This window comes from Muntiacus reevesi, chromosome 1 (assembly GCF_963930625.1).
Source record: "Muntiacus reevesi chromosome 1, mMunRee1.1, whole genome shotgun sequence".
NCBI classification, from domain to species: Eukaryota; Metazoa; Chordata; class Mammalia; order Artiodactyla; family Cervidae; genus Muntiacus; species Muntiacus reevesi.
The window spans coordinates 221960449-221973684 of NC_089249.1; the positions used below are offsets into that span (position 1 = coordinate 221960449).

Below are 13236 nucleotides of genomic sequence, written 5' to 3' on the forward strand. Positions count from 1 at the left end.
AGAGTTCCCCCTGCCATGTGAAAGGATGGGGCTGTCACTTCACTGCAAGCAAGATTTTAGGGGAAAAGTTATTTGAGAATGTCCTAGATGGCTCCAGTGTGCTTGACTGGAGATAATGCAATGAACTCAAATAGCCAGAAAGCCCTGCCCTAACCAACAGACCAGCTCAGAGAGCCGGGGAGAAAGGCACCTTCTCCCCTAGACCCAAAATGCCCCTCTTCCTGTTCCTTCTACATGTCACATCTCTTTTAGTCCTCAGACTACTGCTTTCTTGCATTAAATGAATATTTTCTAGTGTAATTCTTTCAATGATTTTTTAAAATTCTTTCAATGATTTTTAATTCTTTCAATGATTTTTTTTTCATTGTAGTTTTGAGGTTTTTAGAGTACCATATGCACCTGTTTGGTTGCTTATCATGACAAAATTTAAGATTGGTCATTTTTAACCATTTCTAAGTACACACAGCTCAGTGGCATTAAGCGCACAGTCACATTGTTGTGCAGCCATCCCCACCATAATCTCTAGAACTTTCTCATCTTCCCAAACTGAAATCTCACCCTCCTCCAGCCCCAGCCCCCCACGATCTACTTTCTGTCTATGGGTCTGAGTCCTCTAGGGACCTCTTCTGAGTGAAGTTATGCAGTATTTGTCCTGTGTTTGGGTTCTCACACTGATGTCTTCCAGGTCCATCCACATTGTAGCAGGTGTCAGAATGTCCTTCCTTTTAAAGGCTGTGTGGACGAACCACATTTTTTATCCATCATCCATGGATGGGCACCAGTTGTTTCCACCTCTTGTCAATCATGCTGCTGTGAACAGGCATGTGCAAATCTGTTTGAGTCCCTGCTTTCAGTTCCTTGGGTGCACTCCTGTGCACCCAGGAGTGGAATTGCTGACATCATGGAACAACACACAGCTTAACGTACCAGAATCACCTTCGGATGGACACTGTTCCACTGAATATTGACAAAGTATGCCCGGCATGTTGTGGTTCATGGTGTCACAAAGAGTCGGACACGACTGACTGAACTGAACCCCTATATAGTTCTTGTCTCTTGTCCTGTTCTCGGTATTGTTAGATATATCACCCCTCTATGTGTTGCAAACCTAACACTTTATATAATTCTGTCTGTTAAAGGCTTGCAGGTTCTAATCAGGGATGCCATTTCTAACCATCTGTGCAAAGCCAGTGTCCCACCCTCTTGGCTCAGATATCTGTATGACCTTGTCTCTTACAGGTCTGCCTCTTCCGTGCTCCCTGTGGAGCCAGCCAGAACCCCAGACAGCGCCTCCTGCAAACAGGCACTCCGTAAACACTTTAAAATATGGGTTTTATTATAGAGGTTATGCAGCACCAATATGAGTTTTCAAAATGGGCAGTGACGAGTCACACGTGCCCCAGTTGAAGAAGGGGCTCCCATACACTAGGCAGTCAGCTCCAGCCTGGGGGTTCCAGCAGTGGAGGGCAACTGTTGTTCAGTCACTCAATAGTGTCCGACTCTGCAACCCCATAGACTGCAGCACACCTGGCTTCCCTGTCCTTCACTATCTTCCGAGAGTGTTCCAATCCGTGTCCATCAAGTCGGTGGTACTATCCAGTCATCTCCTCCTCTGTTGCTTGCTTCTCCTGCCCGCAATCTTTCCCAGGATCCTGATGCTTTTCCAATGAGTGGGCCCTTCGCATCAAATAGCCAAAGTACTGGAGTTTCAGCTTCAGCATCAGTCCTTCCAATGCACATTCAGAGTTGATTTCTTTAGGACTGACTGGTTTGATCTTGCTGTTCAAGGGATTCTCAAGAGTGTTCTTGGAAAAGGCAACGGCACCCCACTCCAGTACTCTTGCCTGGAAAATCGCACGGACGGAGGAGCCTTGGTAGCCTGTAGTCCATGGGGTCGCTAAGAGTCGGACACGACTGAGCGACTTCATTTTCACTTTTCACTTTCTTGCATTGGAGGAGGAAATGGAAAGCCACTCTAGTGTTCTTGCCTGGAGAATCCCAGGGACGGGGGAGCCTGGTGGGCTGCCGTCTATGGCGTCGCACAGAGTCGGAGACGACTGAAGCGACTTAGCAGCAGCAGCACGAGTGTTCTCCAGCACCACAATTCGAAAGCATTAATTCTCTGGCGCTCAACCTTCTTTATGGTCCAACTCGCACATCCGTACATGACTACTGGAAAAACCATAGCTGTGATTATGCAGATCTTTTTGTCTGCTTTTTAATTCGAGGTCCAGTTTTGTCATGGCGGCGGGGCTCTTTTATTCTTCGGAGACAGAGTTCTGACCTCCGGACAGCAGACGGCGCGCGTCCTCTGTCGGGAAAGCGGAAGCGCCTGCGCGCGCAGGCCGGGGGCGGGGCATTGAGACCCCGCGATAACTGCGCTGGCGCAGAACGAAAGATCCTTTTTGAAGAACCGGCAAGATGGTAAGTGTTACATCCTCCTTGTATGTTCTGGGTTCATCCGGTGCCATCCGAGCTCTGGCCCGCAGCGGAGGCCGAGGTCAAGACGCGAGGCTGCGGGCCTCTCCTGCAGGCCTCTGGAACCGTCGGATATGGGGGTGTGGGGCGGGCTTGCTGGTTGTCAGGATGACTCGGGGCAGGGAAGGCCTGTCTCTGCCCGTTTGTCCCAGCCGAGCCCACGTAGCCCGGTGCGTGCCCACGGGCTTTCATACCAGGAGCGCCGCGCGGTTTTCCGCGGGAACCGCGGGCCTATTGATCTTGCCGTGGGGACTGGGGGTGGACCTTGGGGCCCCGCTCACCCCCGGCCCGGCCCGCGCAGGCGGAAGTGGAACAGAAGAAGAAGCGGACCTTCCGCAAGTTCACCTACCGCGGCGTAGACCTCGACCAGCTGCTGGACATGTCCTAGTAAGTGGCGGCAGGACAGGGGGTTGGCGGCTGCAGGGGTCCCCATGGTGGGCTGGGGCTGCAGCCTGACCTGCGGCCGTGTACCGTGTGTAGGCGAGAGGGCGGGTCTGCGTGCGGAAAAAAAATGAGTCCTTGAGGATCGAACTAAACAGGTTTCCACGAGTCCCTTTTGGACGTCTTGGCGTCCACTCGGACATGTAAAAGCCGCTCTAGCCCGCGAGCCTTACAAGATAGGCTAGCCGTGACTGGGATTTGGCACGTGGGCGGGATTTGGCGACCCTTGCTCTAAGGTTTGGCCAGAGCTGGAAACTTCTAGGCAGGGTGGGTGCGAAGCCCGAGCCCCGGATGGGAAGGGAAGCTTGTGAGGCAGGGACGCCCTTTCTCCTAGAGGTGTGCGCGGTCTGGGGCGGAGGGGCCGGTTTCGTAGGGGGGCACAACATAGGGTCCTCATTGGCCGGGGGCTTCTCAGGGTGGCCCCACTGCTGGGTTCTTGAGGCTAGCAGAACAGAGCAGGGTGCCCGCGAGTTTGCAACTCGCCGAGTCACCTGTTTCCCGGCTCGGCCTCCTCGTTTGTAGATAACGGAGCGGGGATTCTTAAACTGGAGGGCTTCTCCCGCGCAAATGTTCGAAGCGGGTGTTGTGGGCCCCGGCCGGGCGGGGAACGTTGCTCTCGCAGCTCCTCGTCAAGCAGGAGTGTTCCTCCTGGTGGGCTGTGAGGCTGGGCCGGGGCTCAGACCGCCCGCTCTGTGCCCTCGCCCGCAGTGAGCAACTGATGCAGCTATACAGTGCGCGCCAGCGACGGCGACTGAACCGCGGCCTGCGGAGGAAGCAGCACTCGCTGCTGAAGCGGCTGCGCAAGGCCAAGAAAGATGCGCCGCCCATGGAGAAGCCCGAGGTCGTGAAGACGCACCTGCGCGACATGATCATTCTGCCCGAGATGGTGGGCAGCATGGTGGGCGTCTACAACGGCAAGACCTTCAACCAGGTGGAAATCAAGGTGCGTGTGGGCTGCGCTGGGCCCGGGGTTGGGGCCCCGCCACCGACCCTCTGCTGACTATCCCGCACCCTTCCTCTGCAGCCTGAGATGATTGGCCACTACCTGGGAGAGTTCTCCATCACCTACAAGCCCGTGAAACACGGCCGGCCCGGTATTGGGGCTACCCATTCCTCCCGCTTCATCCCCCTCAAGTAACCTGCTGGCCAATAAAAGCAGAGATTTCTCTAGTCCTGAGTGCGACCTGTTTTTACTTCCCGTGGGTGCTGTGACCCATCAAGGCTCCCAAGAATAGGGCTGGGCATGATCACAAAATCAGGAAGCTGAGGTGAAAAACGGGCCAGAGCCAGGCAGCATGTGACCTGAGCTTTCCTGCTGTAGACACAGCCGGTCTCAGATAGGTTGAGGCTAGGGATCAGGTGTACTGGGTTCTGTGACAAGTCCTGGGATGTCCAGGGACCTGTGCTGCCTTCCCTATGCCCCAGCCACTCCTGGACTGAAGGCAGCATTTCCCCTTCTGGAGCCCCTCTTCCCGAGTTCCCCCAGTGGGCCCACCTGTGGACAGTGACCTGACCTCCCTCCCCCATGCTCCAACTTCTCCCACCTTGACCATGGTTCCTCAGTGCCCTGGGCACTCAACCATGCTGCCCATGTCTGTCCCTCTTCTTGACTTCCTTGCACTCCTGATCAGCTTCTAAAGATCTTCCAAAGTAACTCCAGGGCCCAGCCGGTGCATTGAGGCTTCCTGGGGTGTTGTGTGGGTGGGATCACCCCCATCTACCATGTTCCCTAAAGTGTTCCTGTCGGGTGTTACTTCCTTCACGATGGCAAAGACGACAGGTGCATTGTTGAATAGACAGGGTGGGTAACTGTCCAGGCAGCAGTGAGGCCCTAAGGGGTCTGTAACTGGCAGGATGAGGGAGAACGTGGACAGGACTCCTAGGTTCAAGCCAGAGCTGGTGGAAGGTGGACACAGCCAGGGGTGTGTCCTGCAGATGTTGAGGTGGCCTTGAGACATCCAGGTCTGCTTGGGTTTGGTATGTGAGGGATGGCCAGAGTCTGGGTGTGGAGATAGAGCACAAAGGTGCCTCCTTCTCCCCTCAGTGGCCGCTGCTCTGCACTCATTTATCTCAGTTTTAACATAATTTGTTCTTACTGTCTGGGGGTGCGGTTGGCACAGCACTGTGGGATCCTAGTTCCCCAACCAGAGATCTAACCTGCTCTCCCTGCAGTGGGAATGTGGACTCAACCAGAGGACTGCCACGGAAGCACCCATACTGTTAATATCCTGATCTGGAGTTTAGTTGGACAGAAAGCACGGGTCACTTAACAATCTGTTGTGGAGAAGGCCGGAGATAGTATGACAGCACTGAGACTAGAATGTCTGCAGTTTGTCTAGTAGTGTCCCTGATTCACAGGGTGCTCCTATAACTAGGGAAAGGGGCAACCTGGAAGGAACAAGGCTGATAAAAGTAAGCAATGTCCAAATGCTGCAGGACCTCCAGTCCATGCCCCCATCCCACCCAAGCTCCCGTTGGCTGAGTGGGGACCAGTGGGCCTGACCTACATCTGGCAGGAGGGAAGGGTGAGGGGAACAAACACCTGGGTGGTGGTGGTGGTGAAGAGCAGTGAGGGGCTGCCCGCTGGTTCATGGGGTAGAACACTCTGGACGGCCCCCTGCACCCAGTCAGGCTTCAAAGAGACCAACTAGAAACTTGGGCCCATCATGTGAGGCTTGGGTGTCAGGTGAGATCGCTAGCTATCTGCTTCGTGGACCTCTGTCAGCGATACAGCCTGGAAGATCTGGGCCATACAGGCCAAGTTCACTTCAGACCAGCAACTGCCTGCCTGGCCCCACGACTCGAGAGGGAGGGCAGGAGTGGGTGAGCATTTGCTGTACCCTCGATTGTCTGTTTTGGGGGTTTACATAATTCAGAAAAACACATGTGCTGAAGTAAGCATGTTTTTCACATTGAATTCAAAGCGTATATGGAGGGGTAAGGAAGTAAGTGTTAGTCACTTAGTTGTGCCCAACTCTTTGCAACCCCATGCACTGCAGCCCACCAGGCTCCTCTGTCCGTGAGATTTTCCAGGCAAGGATACTGGAGTGGATTGCCATTTCCTTCTCCAGGGGCTCTTCCCAACCCAGGGATTGAACCTGGGTCTCCTGCACTGCAGGCAGATTTTTTTTCCTGACTGAGCTACAAGGGAAGCCCCATATAGAGGGGTACACCTCAGAGCAAATTTGCCCCTTTTTGGAGAGAAGTTTTTTGACACTGAGCTTGAAAAGCTGTACAAGTGCAGTTTTGGAGCCTCCAGGCCCCTGCAGATGCAAAATGCGGGTACCAGGAACTGTGAGCCCCTCCACCCTGCTGGGTGGAGAGGCCCTGGTAGAAGTGGTGATGGGTGTGATGTCGGGGTGGACAAGCATTACCATCTGGCTTTGTAAATAACCACGTATGATTAGGGGACAATGCAGATTAGTACCACAAGGGGAACACCTTTTCCTACGCAGCCAGTGATGCACGCAGCAGCAGCCAGGTGGCACCCTATTCCGGGAGAACTTCTGGAGGTCCAGGGGGCGGGGCAGGACTCGGATGGCCTCTCTCCGGTCCGCTGGCCCAGGCCAGGCCACGCTCCTTTGTCCTGTCTCCTGAACGTATCCTATTGGTTCCGCTCCCCGTACCCCAACCCTACGCGCCATCTGCACCATCTCAGAGGCAGTTCTGTCACTCGACCCTCGGTTCCTTGTTGGTCAGAGTCAGCTGCCTTCAGAACCGCTTCCCCAGTGCCCCACTCCTACTACCCTGGCCGTCAACCTAAATGCATGTCATCCTCCTGGAACTTCCCCAGGTTCCAGAAGAATGCCTAGGGTCCGCCGTGGTCCATGAAGTCCCTCCTCCCCTCCGCTCCTCATCCTCTTCCGACTAGTTCCCCTCTCCCAGCCTTCCCGCGGGCTCCGCTCTCCGCCCGACGCCCTTCCTGCAGAATCCCAGCACCTGCTTAATGAGGCCAAGCCCTCAGCATCCCGGCCACAGCAGCGCCCTCTACTTCCAGAAGTACAGTAGGACATATTGTTCTCTACTTCCCAAGACTTAGCAGAGCTCGCGATAACGTCCCCTCCACCACCCTCACCATCCTCCTTTCTCCCCCATCTTTCCCCAACTCCCATTTATCCGGGACCCCCGCAGTCGCCTGCGTCTCTCAGCGCCACTCACGGCCGTTTTCCTTGAAGACACCAGAGGGCGCCTATGAGCAGCGGGCGGGGCGCGTCCCTGCTCTGACCACTGCCCTGGGGGCTTGCGCGGCCTCACCCGCCCCTCCCCCTCCTCCCCCTCACCTCCAGCTCCCTCTGTTCCTTCCGGTTGTTCCTCAAGCCCGGATGCTTACCCTTCAGATCTCCACTCAAGTGCACTTTCCAGCAGCCCCTCAGCTCCCGGGCTGTTTCCTCCTCGGCACCCTCCTCTACCCAACATGTTCTCTTGTTGACTGTCGGCCCCTCTCCACCCGATGTCAGCTTCCCACAGACAGGGGTTTTCACTGTTTTGTTCCATGCACAGGGCCTAGCACACAGTAGGTGCTTAATAAGTATTTGGTAAATTACTGAAACCTTGTTTACTAGTGGTGTCGTCCCACCAGTTCCCCCACCCGCGCCCCTCCCCGCCCCGGCCCGTGCCCAGCGCCCAGCTCAGAGCTCGCAGCCAATGTTTGCTGAATGACTAATGAACCGAACGCGCCGCCCAGCCTCTGCGGGGACACCTTCCAAGCGAAGGGCGGCACCACCCCCGTGCCTACGAGATCTCCATCCTCCGTGGGACCCCTCCTACCGCGGCACTTCCCAACACCAACTTCCTCCGCAGCTCCCGCGAGAGCGCCTCCCGGCCTCTAGGGTTCCCCAACCCCGTCGGACCCCCGCCCCTCCCCCCTCCTCCGCTCACGCTGGTCCCGCCCCCACCTCCCTCCCTCCGGATCTCACACCACCCCTCCCAAGTCCTCAGCCCTCGAGACCCCAGCCGCCCGCGCGGGTCCTCCTGGCCTCCCCTCTTTAGCCCCCTCGGCTTTAGAGACCCCACGGACCTGGATGTGTGACCCTGCCCCGCCCCTTGCTCCGCGCAGGCGCAGACACCCTGGTCCTCTCCTCCCACCCCACCCCCAGCAGTCTAGGGGCGGGGCGCGGGCTGGTGGAGGTGGCCACAGCTCCATGGGGCTCCTGGGGCTGCTGAGCCTGCTGCACTCGGCCTTCTTCCGGGACCAGGTAGGCCGCGGGGGTCCAGGTCTAGTGGGTGGGGTCTGGCCGTGGGTGCGGCTGGGGCGCGTAGAGCCGCAGCCCGGGATGCAGTGAGGACGGCGAGGACTGTGGTCGTGGCATCAGGAGGCGTCGGGGCACGCGCAGTGAATCTCCGCGAGTCTGGGGTCTTGCGCGATCGCTGTGGAGACCGTTGCCAGGGAAACCGCCTCAGGTCGTTCTCAGGACTGGGAGCCCCTCCCCCGCGCCGCAGTCAACCTCCCCCCACTCCCGGGTTTGCGCAAGCGCGGTCACCTCGTGCCCAGCCTAAAGCCTCCAAGAAAGACTTCCTCCAGACCCCTCCTCATTGAGCGGACCAGGAGACTGGTGGGAGAGGGAGGCTGCGGCTGGGGCGCGCTGTGCTGAAGCTCGACAAGCACAGGCGGGTGGAGGGACGTGCCACGCCCTGCGCCTTTCCAGGCCTCAGTTTCCCCCTCTGGACGCCGAGCGCATGACTAACTAACATCGCCCATGCTGATGTTAATACTAACGTCCATCCCACCGGGCCCGAGAGCTTTGCTACCTCTGACATCCGAATCCTGGGGCTCTAACATCCCCTCCTTAGGAGGAAACTGAGGCTGGGGGATGCAGCGGGGAGCCCCCAAGGTCATGCCTAGAGTTGGGCTGGAGCCTGAGCGTGGAGCGGATACGCCAGCACGTGACACAGCCAGGAGGCCGGCGGGAGCTATCCACGGTGCTGACGGGCCTCGCGCCCGGCCCCTCCACTCCTGGGAAACTGAGGCCCAGAACCGCTGTCAGGCGACCGGGATTCAGGGGCGCGGCCTGGTCCGGCAGGCTCCACCCCTCTCCCACCTCCAGTGGCATTTTCTCCTCACCTGTCAGGGCCCTGTTCAGTCACCCAACCTGAGCCCATCTCTGGTCTCATGACCATCTGGTGTCTTCCTGTTCCCACGCCCCTATCATCCAGCTCCGAGTCGGGGTCCACAGCTGAGGCTCAGTGGGGGAGGGCAGAGAATCAAGGCAGTAGAGATGCTCGAGGTCAGGCTCAGAAGACCCAAGAGTGAACCTGGCTGTGTGCCGGACCAAGTGCTGGGGTGGGGGTGGGGAGAAGACAGCCCTGTGCACTAGGGGGTGCAGATGATAGCAGGGATGGAGACTGGGAGGGGACCCCCCGCTAGACCTGGGCACTGCTTCTCAGCACCTCCCAAGACTGAGCCTGGGGTTCTGGGAGCCTCTGAGGGTTACGAAGGCTCTTGTGGTTCTAGAATTTCCAGTGATGCCACATTCTGGCTGTGCCTCAGAGATTTACAGGGTCAAGTCTTGGGTGATGTCAGCGACATGATGTTCCAGAGGCTTGGGGACAGGGCATTTTGCCTTGGGGTCTCAACCCTCAATACTTCGGCCACCTGATGCAAAGAGCTGACTCACTGGAAAAGACCTTTGGAAATTTGAAGGCAAAATGAAAAGGGGGAGGCAGAGGATGAGATGGTTGGATGGCATCACTGACTCAATGGATATGAGTTTGAATAAACTCCAGGAGACAATGAAGGACAGGGAAGTCTGGCGTGCTGCATGCAGTCCATGGGGTCGCAAAGAGACAGACATGACTTAGTAACTGAACAACAACAATCCAGCCCTCATGTGCTCTAGCCTTCCCAGGTCAAAGACACACCCAGAGTGGTGAGAAATGCCCAGGGAGGATCTAGTGGGACTCCTGCATGAATTTAGGCAACATGCTTCCTGCCCTGAGCCTCAGTTTGCCCCTGTGTATGAGGATAGGACTGGTCATTGGACCCTCCAAGTCCCTGCCAGCTCTAATGTTCTGGCTGAGGACAGTGCCATCTGAAACTGGGTGGGGGAGCTAAGACTTCATCCCATGGGGGTGGGGGCAGTGATTCTCCAACCCACCTCCCAGTGAACCAAGTGGAAAACTGAGGTCAGAGAGAGATGTGCCCAAGGTTGTAGAGGGGAGTCAAGGTGGAGCTGAAGCTGAGATCCTGGGCTCTGCCTTCTCCCCACCCCCACTCAGCCCCAGGACTCCTCCATAGGGACTGCCCCTGCTCTAAAGGCCTCATCATTTTCCTGATCCAACCCTACCACCCTCTGTCCTCTGTGGCCCCACCAGATGCCTGTATGCCTCGAGTGGGCTCTGATCTTTCCTGGCTCCAAGCATCAGACCTGCTGTTCCCTCGGCCTGGAAAGCTTTTCCCTTCCTTAATCCCATGCCCAATTCTGATTCATCCTGAAGGGGCCCAGCACCCATGTCCTCTTCTCAGTGCAGCCTCCCCAGCCTCTGGAAGGACTTCTTCTGCCTGCTGCACCCCTATTCTGGGCCCTGCAGGCTGGGGACAGCAATGTCCAGCTCTAGAGGCTCTGGGACAGTCAAGGTCTGCATCCTCTCAGGGCCCTCAGCATTGTCATCCCAGGATGGGGCACACGGGGCCTCCTGCAACTCACCCAACAGGAAACAATGTGGTCCTTGTGTCCTTGGCTGCCCCTCCTGTCCTGGCCTTCCTCGCACCAGCCCTTGCAAGGGCTGCAGCCACCATCCCATTTTACAGAGAGAGAAATGGGAGGGTCTCCAGGTGAGTGACTGTTTGCTCTGGTCCCCCAGCCAGGAGAAGATGGAGGCAGGTCTCGAAGCTGTGTTTTGTGGCCCTGGTGCCTCCTTCATAACTTTGGGCACCAGACAGCCTCAGCCGCAGCTACAGATTCAGCTTCTGGGTATTAAACCCTCAAGTGACCTCCAGGGACTCATTGAGGATCTGATACAGCTGGGGATGGGTACTCTGGGGGCCCCAGACCTACCCCTCCTCTGGCTTCCCTTATGCAAGGCTGAATTGTGGATTCCACCTGGGACAGAGTCAGAGAGATTCAGAGAAAGTCAGGGACGGAGGAATGTGGGGAGGGACATGGAGTCACGGAGGTGCTGACACACTCTGCTAAGGAAGCGGGGAGAAATACAGGGTCCCAAGTGCTCCCCAGCGTGCCTGCCCACCCTCCAACTCACCTCCCTATGCTAGTCAGGACCCTTGAGGCCCTCCAGCTGTGTCCCCAGTCCTGGCCTGCCCTGACCCATTGGAACAAGGCCAGGCTGGATCCGTGGGGAAGGGCTTCCTGCCCCACCGCCCCTGGGGCTGCCCTCCCTCCACCCTGAGATTCTGATGTAACACCCAGGACTGGATGCTTTACTCTCAGATTCTTCAGATTCAGCCACTGCAGGTTCTAAGAGGCCATTTCACCCCGAAATGGAGTAGAGGACAAGAGGTCATGATCATTGGGGCGCTCCCTTTCTTTAGGGGGGTTCACCCACACACATACACACCCCCCCGAACCCTAGCGAAGGCCCGACGCCCCGCAGCCAGAGGCGGTCTCCGCCCCGGGCCGCCATTGGCTGTTGCCATGGCACCAGCCCATCTTCCCGCGCCGCCATTGGCCGCCGCGCCTGCATCCATCCCGCATCTTCCCCCGCTCGCGGTGGTCTCGCCCAGCGCCCTGAGCGGCGGCGCCGCCTGGCGAGGCCCAGACCGGGCTTTGTCCGCCCCGGAGCCCCCCGTCAGAGCCGCCGAAATCCCGGAGCCCTGGAACCTGGGCCCCGCGGCCGCCCCAGCCCTGGAAGACTGGGAGCTTGGGCGGGGCCAGCGTAGCTGCGCGGAGGGAGGAAGACCCAAGCCCTCCGCACCGCATCGCAGCCAGCCCAACCCAATGAAATAAAGTAAGCGGGCGCCTTCCTTGGGTGGAGGGCAGGGAGGGCAGCCTCCGCCTCGCCAGGAGTCTCCATCCTTTTCTCTCTGCCTTGCCTGTAAATACACAATGTGGAGACTCCATTTCTTCAGGGTGGAGCCAGAGGAGAAACTGTGTCCCAGGGAGCTAGGCGTCTGCGTCGCTGCAGCTGGTCCCATGCAAACACCCACTCACAGGTTTCAACACCCAGGCCTCCCAGAGTCTGCGGGCTGGCCAATGTGCCTAGGGGGATGCTGCTGCCTCTCTCTGGGTGTCAGTTGAATCAGAGGAAATGCGGCCTCTCGCTGCTCATTCAGACAAACCCCTAGCTGTAGCTACTTTCCTATTGGCTATGGAGATGTCTGATGCAGTCCCTCGAGGCAGCCTGGGATGAAGGGCAGGCAGGAGGGCTTCCAGGAGGAGGCTGCACTGTGAGGGATGGCAGGAGTCAGGAGAGGTGTTCTGGTCAGGAGAACTGCATGTGTCAAGGCCTGGGGTAGGGGGAGAAAGAGCTGCCAGGGGCAGTGACGTGGGGCCTCTGTGAAGGAGTCACAGCTTATGCTGAAGGCCCTAGGGAGCCCTGGAGGCATTGGCACAGGAGAGAAATGGGGTCCAGCTTGTGATTTTCCAAGTTCCCTCTGACTGTGTGTGAAAAGTGGATCGTGGGAGGCCAGGAAGGGGCTGGCAAGGCTGCCTTGAGAGGGTCCCCCCAGGGCAGAGCTTGGGGTGGGTGATGGGAGTGTGGGGTTAGAGACCCAGGTTGGAATGAGAGGGGGGAGCCCGGCAGGTGGCCCAGCTGCCAAGTTCAGTCTGATGGGGACATAGCAGTAACTACTGGGTGTGAGGGGAGTGAAAGGTCTGAAGTTCCACTGGGCCATTCCAGAAGAGCCCGTGAGGGCAGCCTTGGGAGGGGGCTGCAGGCGGGTTCTGGGTTTGGGGAATGGGAGGGTTATGCCCAGGACTACTGCTCCCCCTGGGTGGGCACGTGTGGTGGCCTCCACCAGGACACAGGGTTCCCGCTGGACCCCAGGGGTCTCACCGAAACTCCAGTCCTTCCTGATGCCCAGCTGGGACTCCTGGCTGAGTCATAGGCAGGATCAGTACTGTGGTGGGAGGGGAAGCTGTGGTCTTCGGGCACCAGTCTCCCCCACCTGACACGCTGTCTCACATAGGACTGTCTTGTCTGCCTGTCACTTGTGGTTTGCTCCATGACAGCCATCCCACCTGGCCCTCTAGTCTCCCACAAGACAGGCCTGGCAGATTGAGTTCTCCCCATTTGTCAGATGTGCAAACTGAGGCTTGCAGAGAGGGCAGGGCTGGTATACCTCCAGCACTGCCTGGACTTGTGAGCACTTGCAGGGCAGTGTCTGAGTTCCATGCATGCCTGGTGCATCCCCCACCCCCCGGC

The 13236-nt window shown here is 57.8% G+C and overlaps 1 protein-coding gene across 1 annotated transcript; it reads left to right on the top strand.

The window, feature by feature from the left end:
- Nucleotides 1–2356: 2356 nt before the first annotated feature.
- Nucleotides 2357–4089, top strand: RPS15 (ribosomal protein S15). The gene is made up of 4 exons (XM_065935242.1): nucleotides 2357–2424; nucleotides 2780–2865; nucleotides 3628–3862; nucleotides 3944–4089. Exons 1-4 carry the CDS (start codon nucleotides 2422–2424, stop codon nucleotides 4055–4057), a joined length of 438 nt encoding a protein of 145 aa, XP_065791314.1. The 5' UTR covers nucleotides 2357–2421; the 3' UTR covers nucleotides 4058–4089.
- The last annotated feature ends 9147 nt before the right edge of the window (nucleotides 4090–13236 follow it).

Coding starts and splice junctions, on each gene's coding strand:
- RPS15 (XM_065935242.1), top strand. Junction 2,866..3,627: donor CAGCTGCTGGACATGTCCTA/GTAAGTGGCGGC, acceptor CCTCGCCCGCAG/TGAGCAACTGATGCAGCTAT. Junction 3,863..3,943: donor TCAACCAGGTGGAAATCAAG/GTGCGTGTGGGC, acceptor CTTCCTCTGCAG/CCTGAGATGATTGGCCACTA.